Source organism: Vicugna pacos, chromosome 8 (assembly GCF_048564905.1).
Source record: "Vicugna pacos chromosome 8, VicPac4, whole genome shotgun sequence".
Lineage (NCBI taxonomy): Eukaryota > Metazoa > Chordata > Mammalia > Artiodactyla > Camelidae > Vicugna > Vicugna pacos.
Genome location: NC_132994.1, coordinates 32,992,150 through 33,011,849, shown reverse-complemented (window position 1 = coordinate 33,011,849; position 19,700 = coordinate 32,992,150). Strand labels below are relative to the sequence as shown.

The 19,700-nt window shown below is 40.7% G+C and overlaps 1 protein-coding gene and 1 long non-coding RNA gene across 6 annotated transcripts in view; one reads left to right on the top strand and one right to left on the bottom strand.

Moving 5' to 3' along the window:
* Positions 1 to 18,951, bottom strand: part of SOBP (sine oculis binding protein homolog) — a 156,852-nt gene extending 137,901 nt beyond the window's left edge. For 2 of the 3 annotated variants that reach the window (XM_072965669.1, XM_072965670.1), the window contains exons 1-3: positions 18,825 to 18,951; positions 6,084 to 6,222; positions 4,104 to 4,289 (exon numbers count right to left, since the gene is read on the bottom strand). In XM_072965669.1, coding sequence (XP_072821770.1) covers positions 4,104 to 4,289; positions 6,084 to 6,222; positions 18,825 to 18,920 — 421 coding nt within the window. In that variant the 5' untranslated portion in view covers positions 18,921 to 18,951. Of the gene's footprint in view, positions 1 to 1,661; positions 1,684 to 4,103; positions 4,290 to 6,083; positions 6,223 to 18,824 lie in introns of those variants that run through there. The other variant, XM_072965674.1, reaches the window with a different exon arrangement.
* LOC140697680 (uncharacterized) lies at positions 53 to 17,745 on the top strand. 3 transcript variants are annotated; one of them, XR_012074893.1, is made up of 3 exons: positions 53 to 672; positions 8,024 to 8,112; positions 16,957 to 17,745. It is a non-coding gene; the product is annotated as an uncharacterized lncRNA (long non-coding RNA). The 3 variants fall into 3 exon arrangements; XR_012074891.1 differs by having other exon boundaries at positions 8,021 to 8,112; XR_012074892.1 differs by lacking the exon at positions 16,957 to 17,745 and adding an exon at positions 10,407 to 10,555 and having other exon boundaries at positions 8,021 to 8,112.
* Positions 18,952 to 19,700: the final 749 nt, after the last annotated feature.

Genomic DNA, 19,700 nt, shown 5'->3' with positions numbered 1-19,700 from the left:
CTATTACCATAGTAACGACTGTGATGTCACAAACCCTACACCAAGGGCCAGCTTCTGTCTCTGAGGGGGGAAGGACGGCTTAGCCTCGGAAATCAGATGAAATTGGATTGAAACATGTAGCCAAAGCAGGGTCAGTGCTTGTGGTAATCACCAAAGCCCAAGGAGTTCCCATTCTCGGAAGGAAAGGGGCGCGGGGAGAGACAAGCAGCTCCCCAGGCCCGGGAATAAGCTACACCCACACTTCTGTCTGCAGCTGTGCAAAAGGAGAGTGGAAATCCAAGAGAGTGTGGTATCACCGTGTTCCCGATCACGAGTATTCCACTGGGCCCACTGGCTGCCAGACATGGATGGGATCCAGTGGTGAGCCCGCCTGAGCACATGAAACACTCTCTGGAGCTAGTGTCTGACCAGACGGAGCTCTCTGGTACCTCGGAGCAGAAGCAACTCGCCTCATGATGGCAAGACCTTAAAACCAAGCTGGGGTTTTATGCCTACTAGGTCATCCAGGTTCACAGAACCACAGATGCTCAGACTCAGAGAACTTAGCAAGTCTCTCAAAAGATGTGGATTTGGGGAAAACAACCCTGTGAAGGAACAAGTTGTATCCCCTGTCACTAGGGACTCTGAAGAAGCAGATTAATAAGTCTTCTTACTCGGATACGGTCCAAGGAGGTATTGTATAAATACACTGAAAAGGCAACTTTATATTGGATTGGGAGTCAGAAGACCTTACTGCTAGTCTTGACTCAGGTGTTTAGAAGCCACCTGACCTTGAGAAAGCTTTTTAACCTATTTGAGCTTCAGTTCTTTATTTAATGATACCTAAAATGCTATTTACCAGGGTTATTGTTAAGATCAAATTAAATAAAATAATAAATTTGAATGAGTTTCATAAACTGTACAGGGTTTGATACAGGCATAAGGTATTATTTGCATTTTCACATAGCTAATAGGTTTATAGTACAACAGGAACAAGTTAAACGCTAATCATTATTTTCTTCCCAGGAATCCAAAGCATACATACAATCCTCATCTCCCCTATCCCAAGAGGTGGACACGTGCAGGATACAGTCAACTCTTAATTATTCAGGGGCTGATTATCAAGGGACCTTTTGCTCCTCGTCATTGTATCATTTATTAGTGTCCCACAGGAACGCCACGTTAACCTATATATGGCTAGAAAAGTGACAGTGAGCATCCCTCAACTCGATTACCTTGGATAACAATTCGGGGAAAGGTTTTAGCGAAAGGAAGAACTGAAATGATTAACTAGTGGGAAATTTTTGAACAATGTGTAGACTTTATACTTATCTATGGATAAATACCTCACTGTCAGGAAGGCTATGGTCAAGGTCAGACAGGTTGGAACTAATTCAAACATGATCTTAGCATTTTCTCAGAGAACAACAAAGCAGCCCGTACTATCTTATTATGCATGCGCAAGAGGAACTTGAATATCATTCATTCATTTATTCAACAAACACTGATAGAGTATCTGTTATGTGCCGGAGCCCACCACACACCCTGGAAACTGCTATTTTTCTGCTCTGTCACTGTCCCTTCCTTTTGATATTACACAGAGCACCCTGGCAAAGCTCACGGCCTGACTTTTAGAAACTCTATTCACCTTCCTGTTACCACGAGACTTTTGCCAATCTTACCCTAATGCCAGGGTCAGCAAGCTATGGTCCCTGAGCCAAACCAGGCCCACTGCCTTTTTTTGTAAATGAAGTCTTATTAGAACACGGCCACACCCATTTGTTTACGTATCATCTGTAGCTGCTTTTCTGCTGTCACAGCAGAGCTCGGTGGTCATGAAAGAGACGGTATAGTTCCAAAGCCTAAAATACTATCTGGCCCTTTACAGAAAAAGGTTACAGACCACTGCACCAGATAACATGACTAAATCAAAAATTCACCTCTCCTCTAAGTTTTTGCTTAGGGAATAACAGAGTCAGCTCCTTGAAGGCAGAGAAACTTTGTGTATCTTGGTCTTGTCATATAGAACCCTGGAGTAGGACCAAGTCAAGGTTTAGAGCAGATACAGAAAATTAAACACGTCCTTCCCCATGTTCTGCTTTCAACAGATGAGCACCTTGGAGTTCCATGGAAGACAGTATAAAACCGCTGGTGTTGTTACTCTGGCTTCTAATTCCTCAGAGTTCCTACATCTAAGGCTTCCAAGGCTCAATTTTTGGCCTCTATCCTTTGCATATTTATTTCCTGATCTGATGTGGAATTAGAGTTAAATAGGAGCTGTGTGCTTGAATTCCACGTGGCTGGCTCAGCAGGAAACTCCAGGGCAGGTTTTTTGGCATGCCAAACTCATGGTAGCCTCAGCTATGCTAATTTCTAGAGCTGTTTGCTCTGCTCAAATAAATCTTAGAGGGGAATTTGCATTTGGATGCATACCTTTTTATGCACACATTATGTGCATGATAACTCTAGGGCAGAATAAGGACTGAAAAAAGAAAAAAGAAAAAGAGGCATGGTGTTTACTAAATGCTCTTCGTGTGGCAGGCACTATGCTAGTGCTTTTTCTCATCTCGTGGCTACAATTATCCCATGAGGTGAAACTGTGATCCCCATTTTACAGACGGGGAAATTACGTAACTTGTCCACATTCACAGAGCTGGCAAATGACAAAGCCCAGATTTGAACCCAATCTGTCTGAATCTGAAGCCCGTGTTCTTTCTACTTAGTCACTCTGCCTTATTGATACCCTCATCATCAGCTTCACTCACCTAAGCCACTGGACCTACATGCAAACAGGAACCTACATTTACAAAATTAGTCACCCTTCTCTCCCGTTGTCCTATGCAAAATATGTCCTTTGACCTTTGGGAGATAAATTTGGGCCCCTCAGCACCACAAAATAATCAACCAAAAGAGAATAATGTCATTCGAAAGACAAACTTTTTATGATATACAAATAACGTTAGTATTTAGTAGACAAACACAATTACAAATGATTTTGATAGGTAAATGGACTTTGATAACATATCTGAGGACCTCGGTGTGAAAGGACACTTTTACTGCTAAAATGTAGCAGGCAAGCAAGAGAATGTGCCCATATCATGAAAGAAAATGTTAGTAACACTTAGAAGATACGGTAAATATATCTATAACGTAAGCCCAGGAATTTATATCTACAAATACCTTCATTGTTTACGGAAATGTAACCGAACACATATCTTCCCTAGAAAAACAAGCAAACAAAAAAAACCAAACAAAAAACAAGCATTACCTTTAGTGAGTTACAATAAGTACTGCTCTCAAAATGCAGTATTTATCATTGTTCAATTCAACATACAGAAATATAACCAGTATAGCAATTAATCATTCTAGCATAATTCTAACACTTTACAGCAAACCAGATACAATATTATTGAACGCCTCTGTCTGTGTGGAGCATAACTGTAACCTAGCTTGCAATATCACATCATGCTCAGCCCACTGCCATCCAGCTTAATATACCACCATCTAATTTTCTGGAAACATAAAAGCACTGATTATATTTTCATGCAAGTGAAAGTCAGATCTCCACTTTTTTTTTAAGCTCTCAAAGAGAGCTTTCCAGGAATTAAAAAGAACTCTGTAGCAGAGATGGCTAACCCAGGTTGCTTCTTAAGTGGATTTAGAAGAAGGCACACTGAGGAACAAGCCTGCCATACATGCTTTACAAACTGCCCCATCCTTCAGAAAATTCACAGAGGAGACGTGGTCCCCACTGTACCACTACCCGGCTCAACCATGGTTACTTTTGTTCTTGCTAACCAGCCAGTCTATATTTTATTTTTTAAATTAGTTCATCCTTTTTTAACTTTAAACATGATTTCAGAGAAGGAAAATATTTTTTTTATAGCCAGGGATAGGAAAAGTTTATTGTCAGCTGGAAACTGACAGCCTAAGTAGTTGTAGATTGGGGAATTTGTTTAAAAAACAATACTATTTTAAATAATACAGGCACTAATATTTCTTATCTACAAAGTCCCTTAAAATAGTCTTTTCCAAAATTAACTTGAACATTTAATAATTATCATAGGTTGGTTAAAACAATTTTCTGTAAGTCGTTATCATGGGAAGCCCCAGTAGTGACTTACCTGCCGGAGGCTTTATGAAAGGTGGCGGAATTAAAGGTACAATAATGGGCACATTGCCATGATCCTTTGACCCTGCGGGTGAGTCACTGAGTCCATTTCCTGTGGCAAGCCCTGAATAGCCTGTGCTTATATTGTATGGTGAAATAACACTGTCCTCAGGTAATTTTGGTTTTGGCAAAGAATTTTCTGTAAAAGAAAAAAATTACATTCAATATGACAAAAGGACTTATTTTCCTTATAATCACATTTTCTCAAGTAAAATCGCTATGGAATAAAAATGTTTTCTTGCAAATCTTTAAACACTTTACCAGAACTCCACAGACCATTCTGGACCTTTTCAGGCGTGTTACCATAAATTTCCAATGGGCTCCTTTATAATTTGCTCCACTAGGATAGCTAATATCCCAACTGTATCGTGGTGATGAATTTTAGCACTGTAAAAGCCCATAGAAAATTGAGAGGCAATTAACCTTTTCCATGTACAAAATGATACATAGCAGGTATCGCTCTCTGGCTACCAGGGGAGAAGGTTAAAAAGCACCCCCAACCCAGTACTGTAACTATGTCCCACTATATTACAAACTTGGGTGATAATATAATCAAAAGAACCAGTGAGAAAGAAGCCAATAATTAGAGGGGAAAAACCCTGTTGTTTCACAGGATAGACCGATTAATTTAACCCATTAATACCCATTAAAAATTAACAAAAATGGTAATAAAGAAAACATAATGAATTTTATCCTTTCATGTGAATTAAAAAAAAAAAAAGTCAACATGGAAAACAACTTTTTCCCTCCAGTAGCATATCCTGGTACTCTCCCATGTTCCCCAGAGGCAAAGATTTTTACCTAGACCAAGTATTATATGAGCGATTAGTTTATGGGATATAAACTCATGACTTGCATTTTTCATTTACAGTGAAATTGATGATACTATCTCTGTAACATGATGTGTACAATTTCATAGCAAACTTAACATAAAATTTGTCACGTACGTTCAATTCCACATGCCTGCAGGACAGCTCATTTAGATTTCGTTGCTTGGTACATAAGAAGGAAAAGCGCTATCTTAGAGACTGAAAATAAAATGCATGAACAAGTAGTTTACGCCAATAGATTCTGAACGCAATACAAATACTGATCAAATTGCCAGTGATGACACACAATTAGTTTTACCCACATTTTATTAAAGTTCCCCAAATGGGTTGCTTCCTCATATACTCCTTTTCTTTGACAAACAAACCCTTGATCCAAATTTAGCTTCATAAATTCAGTATCCATATCAATCCCCACCAATGGTTCTAGGTTTCCCTCATGACATATCTGGCAGTGCTACTCACCAGCAGAATCAGTGTTGATTCAGCTCTGCCAAACCGCTAATTTCTACTCTTTGGTTGGGCTTTGATGAAAATTCTTATAGAATTTCTTTCTTACTCTACCACTTTCTTACTCTCCTTACACTATCCAAGGCTGTGGGGACGAGAGAAGGGTGAAAACTTCAAACATAAAACAAAAATAGGACTTTCCTTTAGAATTCCTACCAAAAGAGGGGTGGGGGGGAAGAAATTACCAAAAGGACAATGGTTCTCTCCTACAGTCTGAAAATCTAACCCTAACATTTCACTTAACAGAAAGCACCAGTCCTCAACAATTGATAAATCAAAGGGCTTGGGAAACTAGGAGAAGTTAGTAAATATGGTCCCTTTCCATAAGTTTGTGGGCAGGACCACAGCGCTTAAGATCCCTAGTCCTTGTCTAGCTGGCTCTCCCGTTGCTGAAAGATTAAGCTGTGTCTATTTTTGTTTTATGTTGTGCTTTTATATTCCGTGGAATACTGCTTATGGGAAAACACTACCGGGGATGTACATTTAAATCAACCATTGGCATAATCAACAAAACGAGTCCCAAAGCAACTCAATTCTGGCAGGTTGAGATAGTTAATCCTTCTTTGCATGAACAAAGGGACATTAAATGTCATTACCTTTGAGAACAGAAATGTGCTGCCGGCTCTCTCCATCTGTAGGGTAGCTCCTGAATTCAATATCTTCACCATCTTTCAATTCAACCTTATCATAGCCATACCAGCCAAGGAGTTCATTCATGGTGTTTTCTGCAAAGTTCTGAAAGAGAAGCATAGGCTACTTACATATATAATCAATAACTATTTGAAAGGAATGCATAAATCAAATTCTGTTTGCACTACCCGTTCACTGCCAGCCCTGCCGTACCTCCCTTAGAGTCGTGTTCATTTTTCAAAACACGTTCAAAAATTGTCATGCATTTAAATCTCAGGATGACGCATCCAATTATGACGGGCTTTCAGACACTTGCAATTTAGAGATAATAAGAAAAAAGGTATTTATCAGTTTTGCTTACGAATAGGAAGTCATATTTTGGCATATTCTTCTGCAAAGACTATATCCCATACTAACACAAAAATATTGAAAGGTAAAGCACAAACAGAGCTAAGAAAAGATTTGAAACTGAAAACAATCGACCATTTTGTGACTCAGATTAATTTAAATTAGAATTGCTTCCTAATTCAGGTGGTGTTTCTTAACATGACTTTTATATCACATAAAGCAAAATCTCAGCAAAGAATTAATTTCTCAATTGTCAACCACTACCATCCAGAAAGGTGAATAGGCCACAAGGGTTTCCTTTGTTGATTTTCCCTTTTATAACAGTATTCTTTAAAAATCGAAGCCTAATTTGCTTTATGAATTCCATTAGTGACAGATTCTTTCCCCATGAAATCAAAGGTCACTATGATTGTCTTCTGACAAGTAACATAAAAGTACCAAATAACTTCAAGGTTACTAGCCAGTCCAGGTTTTGGATAACACATAAAAATACTCTATGAACTATAAATCAGTTTACAGTCAGGCCTCCATATCTGCGGGTTCTGCATCTGCAGATTTATGGAAAGTATTTAGTAAAAAAATTTCAGAAAGTTCCAAAAATCAAAACTTGACTTTGCCACGCAAACAACTATTTACATAGTATTTATACTGTATTTACAACTATTTACCTAGCATTTACATTGTATCAGTTATTATAAATAATCTGGAGATGAGTAAAGGATTCAGGAGGATGTGCATAGGTTATAATGAAAATACTACACCTTTTACGTAAGGGACTTGAGCATCCTTGGATTTGGGGATTTTAGTATTGGAGGAGAGGTGTCCTGGAACTACTCCCCCATGGATAGTGGAGGAATAACTGTATAATTGTAAGGTATGATCATTGTTGTTCTTATAGATATCAAGCTGTGGAAATAATGGGTATAGTTGGACAAATTTAAATCTGTCAGATGACTGTTTTCAATGAACTTAACAACTGCTAAATCTTAATGCTTGTAAGTGCATTAAAGTATCTTTATCTGAGAAACAGAGAGTAGAGTGGTGGTTACCAGGGGTTGGAGGGTGGGGGAAATGGGGAGATATTGATCAAAGGCTATAAACTTCCAGTTATAAGATTAACAAATTTCAGGATCTAATGTATAATATAGTGACTACAGCTAACAACGCTGTATCATATACTTGAATGTTGTTAAGAGAGTCCATCCTAAGTCTTCTCACTGCAAAAAAAGAAATGATAACTATGTGACAGGATAGAGGTGGTAGCTGATGCTGGTAATCGTTTTATAATATATAAATGTATCAAATCAACACATTGTACATCTTAAACTTACACAATGTTATGTGTCAAGGACATCTCTTTAAATCTGGGGAAAAAATTTTTAAGTTAAAAGAAGGACCCTATGTTATAGAGTAGGGACTTAATAAATGTTTGTTGAATGAATTCTTTTAAGGCACTTCTATTGGCAAGGCAGCCTGAGCTTCCTAGACTAAGCTAGAAAAACTATATATTCTAACCTTCTCTGTGGCTCAAAGAATCTTTTCTCATTCTCCCTAGAAGCTGTCATTGCTGAATTACACTGGGACATAGAATTTATATACCTGAAACAGAGCACCCAGGCTAAACCAGGGTGTGCACAGCCTCAACGTGTGAGTTCCATGTTCTCTTGAATTTCACGACTTTAGATTTCATCAGGGGTTGCATAAAAAAAAGATATTACACTACTGACTCCACAAAAACAAACCAGGCATTTCAAACTACCACAGGATGCCAGATTTTATTTTATTTTTTTCTTTAGTACCCACTTGAGCTCAGAGCTCCAAATGGGTCAATCTGTGATACTATAATGCACAAGCAATTTTTAAAAATCTAGCCAGATTGATTCAGTGCTACCATCCACAAGGCCAACAGTCAGCCATATCAAGTTTTAGTGGGGCATTTATTCTCTCTGATGGCTGGTCATGTCCACATTAAATAGACATTCTTTTCATGAATGCACAAAGATGATATGATCGATATGTGTAATAAGCTCGGCAACTTCTGGAATACCACTGAGGACGATTCGGCTAAACGCTGCTCTACTCAATCAAAAGAGATCCCTTTAATGATGGTCAGTCTCCCCTAACATCCAATCTCTTACACTGAGCTGAGTGCTTGGACTGGAGAATGACAGTCCTTAAGCTCACAAATCAAGGTCCTCCATCAGTGGTCTGGCAGCAGCAATCTCCAAGGATAAGGATTACACCTTGCATCAAAAAACCAATTCGAAACAGTGTTAAAAGCCAGGTTCAAGTCATCATATTGGTCTGTATACTATTTGCCTCAATCTGTAAGAGGAATGTGCCAAAGACAGAAAATCTTTTGCATAGTAACTCCTGGCCATCGTATCTAATTTTCTAGACCATTTGTATCTTAGGCGCCTCTCTCACTGGTTCTGTCTAACCTCTGAAGTGACACAAAGGCTACAGATGCATAATTCATGGAGCAACCTCCCAGCCAAGGATATAGATTTGTTTGTTTTAGTCCAGCTGCAAATCCATTCAGCCTTTCAGAACCAATCTCAGGGATGGGATCCAGAAGTTTCAGACATTTGGGTAAAAACTGAAACCTCAACTGGATTATTAACACCAAATTCATATTATTTGGGCATCATAACTGCATCACTTGGTTTATGGTTTGTGCTGAAAACTCAGCGGCTTCACAGAACAATCAATATGAACTTGATCTATTCCATGATTTTTGAGTTAGTATAAATGTCAGTGAAAATAAACTCTAAAACATTCCCTTTCTTGTCACTGAAAATAAAAATAAACACCTTAATGTTTTGATGTATGACAGCAAAAGCAGAAAACAAAAGGCTTATAAAATCTTGAGCCATAAATCCCAAACCTTTCATAAAAAGAGGAACAAGATGAAAGAGAAAACAAACACAAAAGTTTCTTGTATAAATACAAGAAATAGACTATTACCTCTGTCTTATACCTTATTGTTAAGAAATCAAAGAACCCCAAGGAATTAATAATTCAAAATGTGTCATTTCTAGATAGAATTGGATGCTAGACATTATATGGGCTTGTTAACAGTGCTAAACCAAAAGAAATGAAATGGGTTTTTCCAGTTACCATCCAAGAAACATAATACATTTTAGAAGAAGTGAATTTAATGTTTATAGCCCATAAGGGTTTTCAAGTTTTTCTACCAGAAAATAAAGGTGATAAGAGTTAAAATGCAGAGAGATTTTGGAGATAAGAATGTTCAATAATAGGACCAGCCATTGTACTAAGGGAAGTTGTAAAATTTGCTTCCCCCCAAATCTTCACCCAGATTGTCTCCTGTAGACTTAGAGCAAGAAACCGAAGTAGAGTCTCTGAAAGCCCCTCCCAGCTCTAAAATTCTGTGAAATTGAAGAGCTTCTACTTATACAAGAAATAAAATACCTTTTGCAAAGAAGTATCATAATTACAGTGATCACACATCATAAATTTTACTGAACAGCCACTATCTCAAATATTTTATCACTGTTACCATAAACCATCAAAATGTGCCAGAAATGTCAATACTCTGGCATCCAAATCACATTTTGCAGACTGCCTCTCACCCTTGGAAGTGGCACAAAAATCCTCTCTCATACCATGTGGTCCAGTTTGGGTTTGGAAAATAGGTCACTATAATTATAATGATAATGTCTAACACTCTTATAGCACTTTATAGGGTTTCCACATCCTTTAACTCTCTTGTTCCTGTCAATAACCCTATGCATTAGGTATTTGATTTCCACAATAAACTTTTCATGAACCTATGTGACATCCTCATTTCACAACAGAAAATGAGAGCATACAGAAGGTAAATGACAGGCAGGAGAGATCATCCAGTAAAGTCAGAACAAAAATACAGATCTTCTGATTCTTATATCAGAACTCTTTCTATTATAAATTCTGTATAGCCCAATGTGTCAGCAGTTCCAAAGGAGCTACTACTTCTTCAGACCAATCAAAGAATTGCAAGGAAATCATATCACAGGATGTCAACGTCACATATAAAGAGCTCTCCAACAAGGACACATCTAGCTACATTAAACTTTGCTTGCTTCCAGCTTTGCTCATTGGCCCCTACTCTCCTTAATTATTTGTATTATTGGAATATGGGTTCTTAAAATTTGCAATTAAAATTTAATCTTCTCATTTGACAATTTTTGACAGCACGCCTGACTCTAATTGCTTTGTACTTCTAATACTTTATCCCCATACCCCTTCTTCACCCTTTCCAATTCCCCCCTCTCACCTCCAGGGCTCCTAAGGAAAGAAGAAAATCTTAACATTAACTCTGAAAGCATGATCTCTTCCTAGAATTAAAACAAAAAAAAAGGTCATAGAAAGATAGCAGTAAGACAGGAAACTACTGTTTCCCCACTCCCCTGAGTTCTTTCTATACTGGCAAAATTTATTTTTGTTGGAACTTAATTCCCAGGACATTCACTTTCTTATTCAACTAGAAGTACTGTATGCACGTCAAAGTTCAATCTAAATGGTTTTTAATTGAACATTTTACTAGATAAATAATAAAGACTTGACTTCAAGTCATTTTGAAAATCACAGTAATTACAAAGTCTCAAAATACCTCTGAAATGCAAGGTCTTCAGAAAGGACTAATGACTTTGCTTTGAAAACACCAAACAAATTTAAAGATATAGGGTAGGTTCCTCTGATTGCTTTCATCTCAGACCTGGCATAACTGAATGTCGATCTGTTTTCAACTTGGTATCCTACCCAAGAAAGCAGAAAGTTTTCAGAAAGCTCCCAATCATTCATTCAAATGAGGGAAAAGCCATGCCCTCCCTCTTCCCACAAACATAATTCCCATTTTCGCTCCAAGTCCTACTTCCCTCCACAGTGCTAGTAAAATATGTCATCTCTCCCAAACACCCTGTAAGTTACTTGGGGACAGAAACTTTTTTTTCATCTTATGCCCCATTCAGCACGATGCCTACCAGTTAGAATGTACTCAATAGATGTGCTAACATGTTTGGATACATTCCACAGATATTTTTTAATGTATAAATATAGAAAAATGATCAAACAAAATTCAGAAAAACTGATTCTAAAACTAAATATGTGAAAGTTAAAATAATTTGCAATATCCACTGATAATGAGAACTCTCAGACTATTCAGAATTCAAGTTAGCTCAACTTTTAGAAAAGATGATTTGACTCTATGCAACAAAAGCCTTAAAAATGTATCTATCTACGCTTTGATTCAGCAATTTTATTTCTAAGCAGAGTGAGGACTATTCTGAGGAAATAGGTGCTAAAATATGCATGTTCAGGAATGTTTATCTGTGTTGTTTTCTTAGAAACAAATAAATGCCAAACAATAGGAATTTGGTTAAATAAATTACAGCTTAGTCATGAAATAACTAAAATGGAATACTATTTTGCCACTAAAATATATGCCATGGATAAATTTTTACTGCCATGAAAAGCTATTAACAATATATTAAGCTTTAAAAGGAAGGTTAGTATACTATAAGACCATTTTTTTTAAACATACATCACACATAGAAAAGGACATGAAAAGACATACATCAAAATGTTGACAGTAATTGTGTCTGGGTGGGAAAATTATAGGCTTTGTTTTTCTTTTTGCTTATTTGTATTGCTTATTCTATTGGATCTGTCATGTCCATGTGCTATTTTTATAAAAATAAAAAATAGTTTTAATTAAAACTTAGTTAAAACATAGTCTTCTCATAGAGAACCATGTCAGTCATATCCACAGTCCTAATGACAATAAAAGGATCTGTCAGTTACAGTACTTAACTTCAAAACATTCTGACATACATTATCCAAGAAAATGAAGCATAAGAGAAATACTTTGAAAGCAAAAGGAAACCCCCAATCCTGAACAATTTACAAGGCAGGAAAAAAATGCTAGTATCTCTGCCACTTAAGGTTCGAATAATAGAATTATGGTTATTTTATCTCCCTTTTCACCTTCATGGGTTCTGACTGACTTCCGAGATAGATTTCTATGAAAAGGATCACTGGACTCGCTAATTAAGATTCTAAAAGGGCAGGGGGAGGCAGTTTCTTCTGTAGAAAGTAGGAATTACACTTGATTAGAAGTCTGTTTCTAGCTCTGTCTATGCCCAGGTCTGGCCAAGGGCTGAGTTTAAGTCATCTCTCTTAACACAGACTTAGTGGATCGGTAATATTTTGTGGTTCTACCAAGAAGCGGGAAAAATTTAAATAGTGCGAAAGAAATGTTGGAAGAGCCCTTTACAGACTACAAAGCACTTCCACACTCATGATCCCACTGGATAAGATGGTATCCTAAGGACAAGCTGCTCCCCACAGATGTCCGATTCGAGGCACATCCACATGCCTGCTACAAGAGTGGCCAGATTCATACTCTTGGTGCAGACATTACTCATTGAGCCCTGTTGTTTTCATCTGAACTACACACAGACTTTTGGCCCAAAATCCTTTGAAGATGGTCACTGCACTCCATTTGGGTCATTTTGCAGCACTGTTCTCAGCCACAACACGATGATTATGAAGCAGTTCTAAGGACAGAGGACATGTCATAACACTAAAATCCAGCTCTGGCCTGGAGCAGACCTGAGGAGAAAGTCTTAAGCGTCATATGAAACCAAAATTATGTGTTTCCACATTAAAAATTCTATGTTGTTTTATCATCTTGTTGTGACATGGAACAATTACACCCCCTGTTTTAATGGCCAGGACATCAAATATCCTAAAAAGGCCAAACAAATGCTGTGAAATTGTAGAGACCAGCCCTGGGGCTAACACTGTGGCAGGCGTGGCAGGTGTGCAGCTGTGTGCAGCTGTGTCTTTTCACAGCTGCAGCACTGGCCTCAAAATCGCCAAGACTTGTTACATTGTTTTCCTGTCCATGCCAAAGCCACTGGCCTTACAGCAGGACAGAGTTCCACGGTCCCTTAGTTATGTAAAAGCTATTAATACTCATCAGTCCACAGATCCTAAAATATACATTCAGTAAATCTCACTCACCACAGGCTTTCCTGTCTGTTTACATGTTTCAATTGGCACCATCAAAAACAAAGTTCGGCGGTTTTTTTCATTCTAGCCTGTAAAATCCCTTCTCTTTTAGGAAAATATTCAATAATCTTATTAGTTTGAGAGTGCAAGTGTGGCTGACTTCCCATTCCGCAAGAGAAAGTTTTAGACTTTAGAGATTTTCAAATGATCCACCTTCTACTACTTCTAGTAAATTTTTTTTAAAGAAGGATAAAGACAATAAAAAAGACACTTTCTTAGAAGATATAAAAAGTCTAGTCACCCTAGCAAGACACTCTGTTTCCCTGGAACTCTCCTTTCTCAGACAGTCACTTGCATTCACTGATATTTGCCTTTTTTGAGGCCCTGTTTTTGACTTTCCTTTAAAAACTCTGTTACCTCTTGGTTTCTATGAGTCTGTCTTTCACACAAGGAGAGTAGGGCTTGGCTTCTCAGAGCAGTGCTTGGCAAGCACAGAGGCAGGAAACGCAGAAGGGAATGAGTCTGTCAGACTCATTTTCTTCTAGTTCAAATGTTTATTTCAGATTCGGGAGGAAGTGGAGTGGTTCCTTTCCATTTCCTCCTCTCTGGAACCTGCGAGTTGTATAAGGCTTAGAGAATCTCGCTCTGCCACACATCATACTCACAGGTTCACAGATGGAGAAAGAGACTCTTTTCAGAAAACCTCCAGTTTGAACAGAGCAGAATTCATAGCTCTCTGTGCCCTCCCAGGACCTTCTCTTATGGGTTTAGACTAGAGCCTTGCACTGGACAACTGACAGCAACGTGGAGGACAGGGCTGGCAGGCTCAGGAACATCCTATACCAGCTTCCAAGGGGCAAGGGCCAGGTCCCAGCCCTGACACATGGCACACGTTGCACCACTGCTCAGCCCGGGAGTCTGACATCATTTGTGAATGTCACAGTGAGATCTGGTCCCAAATTCACTTTCTAGGTTCCTGAGACTTACTGTTTCTGACATCAGGATGGAGTTTCAGGAGAAAAACTTGAAGTATACCTGTTTTAGTAATGAGCTGATTTCAACCTTAAATATGCTGACTTCTCCAACCCACACTGTGATATCTCTAGTTGTTTATTTTTTTTAATTTTTATGGCAAGCTAATTAAATCACTGCACTCACCAGCACAGCTCTGCAATATGCTTTATTGTCTATGCAAATAACACAGGTCATTTTTAATGCCAAATGGAGACCATCAGAAACCAAACTAGAAAATCTTATGGTGAGTTTACTACTAAACTCTAACAGATGTGCCTGATTCTAACTGCAGGCACCAGGACTGAAGCATAATTTTAGATACAAATTACTTACTGAGAACATTTACAGACAGAAAACTTCTTCAGCAGAGGAGACCCTGAGACATTTAACACAGATTATCCTGGAGCTGAACAATTGATAAGGAAGCCAAACATTGTAAGTGCATTAATTATGGTTTGTTTAGGAAGGTGTCCAAGGCAGAGTGCTTGATCTAATCACATTGGTTTTGTCAAAGAGTTTTAAAAGATGAAAATCTGACTCATTTTCTTTACTCACAGTTTAGATTATTTTGAGTTGTATTACTGTTTGGTAGTCATTAATCATGTTCCCCAAGATCTATGTGCACAAAATACATACCCTTAAGTGCAACTATATTTACACTTATTCATGTATTTACATATCCAGTATCACAAATTAGTTTTTATATAATGTTCTAGATGAACTCCTGAAACGAATTAACACTTCTATATATCAGAATTCCCTCCTAAGATCCATTTATTATAATCCATGTGAGCTTTAGAAACCGAAAGTAGTCAAAATTTATAAATTGCATTGCAATCTGATTTTTTTAAAATGCTCTCTATTGGTCACTAATTAAATAAGGCAGACTGACTATAAGTACAATAAAGTACCAAGTATTTTTAATTAAGAAAAACCAGGATGAAGTGAGGAAGAAGAAAAGGAAAGATAAGGAAACATTGTAAAGGTCATAATGAGACAAACATTTCTACTTGAAGCTATTTTCACTAAAGGACACTAAAGCTATGCCAAGTCATGTACTTTTCACACACAAAATTACATTGTATCAAATTTAAATTTGTTACAACTGCCATGTGCATTAAACCAGTGATAACGAAAATGTAACTCAATATCTGATCTAGTGAAACAGCAACCAACATTAGCTCCCAGCCACATGAAGACAACCTCCAATGCCATTACTGGTGTCAGCTAAACCTCTGCCAATTTGCCTTCTCCAGCCATGTTTAAATAAATATGTGACTATCTCAGTGAGGAAATCTTGAAGGAAATCTCTATGATGAGACAATTTTGTTGCTCATTCTCAGTGCCCTGCATTTGCTGTACTTAAAATAGACACTTGTACCAATGTCCCCTCTATTACCCGAAGGGGAAAAAAAAAATCACATACACACCAGTCCTTTTTCTTTCAGCTCGCGGAGAAGCAACTTGATCCAACCAGTGTTGAAACCTGAGTAGGTCACTGTACACCACGATAAAATTCCCTAATCCCTGAGCCAAATCTCCCTAAGGGGGGCCTCCTCCTCCTGATCCTCCACTTCCCAGGCTGACTTTTGCATTCGCTCTCTCCTCTTTCCCCCTTTCATTTCCCCTACCTTCAAGCCTTGATATGTGATCCACGGTGGGGGCTCAGGTTTCCGTTTTTACAGCTTAGGCCGTGCTAGCTGTATACATTCCTTTCTTTCTGCTGGGCAGTGATTACTTACCAGGGCTTAGTTTATACTGGTCCAAATGAAAGCCGTTCAGATGAAGGCAAACACAGCCAGGCAGCTCCAGCAGCACCGATATGAAGCTGCACAAGGCCACATTGTGTTCTCAGTGACATTTTGTTACACGTATTTTTATACAGGGCAATCAACGTGTTATGTTACTCTACACTTTAGGTTTGGGGAGATGGATGGGTGGTAATGCCACGAGGTTTGGGGAGGGGTTTTATTGATATGGTTATTAATATTAAAAGCAGAAAAATATTAATGCGCTCAAAATAACCCTTCCACCTTTTGACTTTAACGAAATCACCTTTTAAAAGAGGACTTTGGGTGCTATTATATTAGAAGAATGCATACTGAACAATTCTGCTAGAAATGGGATTTCATGTCTCTCTGGCATGGTGTCCATTGACACAACTGAAGATTTCCACCAGGGATCTCTCTTATACACTGCTCTAAAGTAGGGAGAAAATACTGATCCTTCAGGCAATTGAGTTATTTGCTGCATAAAACTTCTTATTTAATGCTACTCTGTACTGAAATGATGAGGATTAAAATTTCAAATAGTAGGTGGTGATTTGGGAAAAAAATAACATTTTTAAAAGAGGAAATTCTGTGCACGAAGGTTAATTCCATACTTAGTCCTGCAGCATTGGCTAAAAATTGTGTAATTTTTCCCCTTCACACAATGTTGTTTTTGTTTCTTCCTCACCAGTTCAGACAAACATCTGTTATACTGTAGAAGGACAACTATCTCCCAAACCACGGAGTGCTCCCGCAGCCAAAGTCAACAACGTGAGCCCCAAGCATCGAGCACAGTCAGCCTTTATATCCAGCCGGGATAACATTTCACATGTTTTGATTAAAATTAGCTAATTTGTAATTCTAGAACCTATGAAACTTAAAAGCTGCCATCCATATAGATCACATTAGGCAGTGTTTTAAAGGGCCAGCACACACTGTGATTTCTTAGTGGCTTCACCTCTCTCCTCTTCCTCCACCCCCTATTTAAAATGAAATGGAAAAGTAATCTGGAAACGCAGGACAGGAGAGAAGGGCGAGTAAGGAATCATGGTTATTGTAGGCTGTTTGAATTCCACCCCCATGGGAAGACAACAACTCCTACCAGTCTCTTTTTAAAAAAAAAAAAAAACTATCAGTGGAATCAACGGTGGTTTCTATCCCAAGGAATGGCCTCACCCCAAAATAAAAACCCTAATTCCAAGATGTAGATTGCTACAGACATTTTCTAGAAGAAAGGAACACTAAGCATATGCACCTAAGTACACATACAGGTTGTATTATCCATGTGCCCCTTTCTAAATACGGGCTTCATACAAGGCACCTTCTGAGAATATACTTGTTCTAATCAAGACAAGGTCAAACTGCAAGAAATTTTACTTAGTTGCTTGCCATTTTCATCGTTTGTCTTTTAAATACAAATTCAACCAAGCTGACCAAGTCAGTTGTCAGTGTTAAGGATTCTATGCAGAAGATGGGGAACACCAAGACGGCTGCAGAATGAAAACTAAAGTCCCTCCCCGAAATCTGCTACTTGTTAGTAACTTACAGAAAGACAAAAAATACCAATAAAAGAATTTAAAAAAATAAAAAGGGATTCATGAAATCAACACAAAATAAAACCCTCGCCGCGTGAAAGCTGCAACTCCGTGAAAAATAAGTGGGGGGACAAGGGAGGTCCGGAGCTGAGCGGTCTTGAGCAATCACTCCAACGCGAACAGCTGGAGCGTCAGGCTGCTGCGCTTGCCACCTCTGGAGCACCGCTGGCTTGGCGGGGAGCCCGGCCTCGCCGACAGGACTCGGCCTCGCCGACAGGACTCGGGGCTGGCCTTTCGGAACAATGGGCAGGCGCTCTGCGAAGGCCGCCCCTCAGACAGCTATCTTTCAGTGGATCTTGCCCAGGTCCGCTTAACTGGGAAGTGGAGCATGCAAAGGCAAGCGGGAGGCAGAGGCCGCCGAGTGAGAGGAGCGGGCAGGGGCGGGCGAGGCGAGCCGGCCGTCAAAACGGTACCCGACCCGCGCCGCTCGGGCCGCAACTCGCTTCGGCACTTGACAGCCTCTTCATACCCTCGCAGCTGGCTACTAGGGGAGAAGCGGCATCGAGGAGCCGGGAGATGAACTGGGGGGAGGGGGAAATTGTGCGCTCCCGAGGTGCCTCGGCCCGGTGGCTCCTAACTTTGGAGAGATCCAAAGGATGGTTCCCGAAGAAGAGGGAAAAACTATTCCACCGACTAGGGAGTCTCTTCACCATGCCCACACGCCACATGGGCCCCCGGTCCCCTCCCTCTGAAACGCGCGTGTACCAACCAGGGGTTTATAAGGTTAAATAGTATATGGTCTCCCAGCCGCCCCCCACCCTCATCGAATCTGAGATAGGCAAATCTCGGGGACGCAACCCGCGAGTTGGCCTCTGTTTTGCACCTGGAGGAGGAGCTGAGGCGTTCTGGGCATCCTACAGAAACTGACAAGCGCTCCCCTGTACCCCCCAAATCCATACAACGGCCCAAAGGGAGCAGACGGAAGAAAGAGCTCAGTCTCTCCAGCCCCGAAGTCCAAATATACCTTCATTTCCTCATTGATCTCCCTTTTCACTGGGTGAGCCGGCTTCCTGCTCCTTTTATTTTCCGGAGGTCTCCCTTCTTTCTCCATTTCTGCCATGTTTTTGTGTCTGGTTTCTGTGGAGATGAAATGGCTGCTGCCGCCGGCGGCGGTGGTGGTGGTGGCGGTGGTGGTGGTGGCGGAGGTGGTGCTGATGGTGGCAATGCTGGCGGAGGTAGCGGTGCTGGCGGGGCTGGGGCTGGGGCTGGGCGGGGGGAGGGAAGGCAGGCGCCGGAGAAGCGGGGTCTCTTCTAGCGGCGGAGAACGTCAGTGGCTGTCAGAAGGAAAGGTAGCTCGAGGAGTCTCGGGGATGCCGCCGCCGCCGCTCCTGCTCCTACTGCCGCCGCCGCCGCCGCCTCCAACGCCGCCGCTGCCGCCGCTGCCCCTGCCGCCGCCGCTGCTTCTGCCGCTCCCGCCGCCGCCGCCGCCGCCGGGCTGCATTCTCGGTGCCCCGTGGAGTCGTCAGCCATCTTCCGTCGCTCTGTCCGTCTGCATGGGCGAGGGGAACGAGGGCCGGGCGCGGAGAGAGCGGCTCTGGGCGTGCGTGCGTGGAGTCTGTGTGCGCCCGGGAGAGCGCGCCAGCCCCGGCGCCCAGCGCCTCCCGCGAGCCGAGCCGGGGGCGGGCGGGGGGCCGGCGCGGGGAGGAGGGGGCGGGCGGGCAGGGAAAAGGTGGGGGGGCTAGGACTGCCCCCAGCTCCAGAGCGGGCGTGGCTTCCACCGTCACTGTAGACGCGGATGCTGCGCGGCTCAGGGGGCTGCTCGTGGCCAAGGGCTCATCTGCGGCTGGCACCGGCGGGACGCGGCGCCCCTCGGCGGCCGCCACCTCGGCATGGAGGCCCC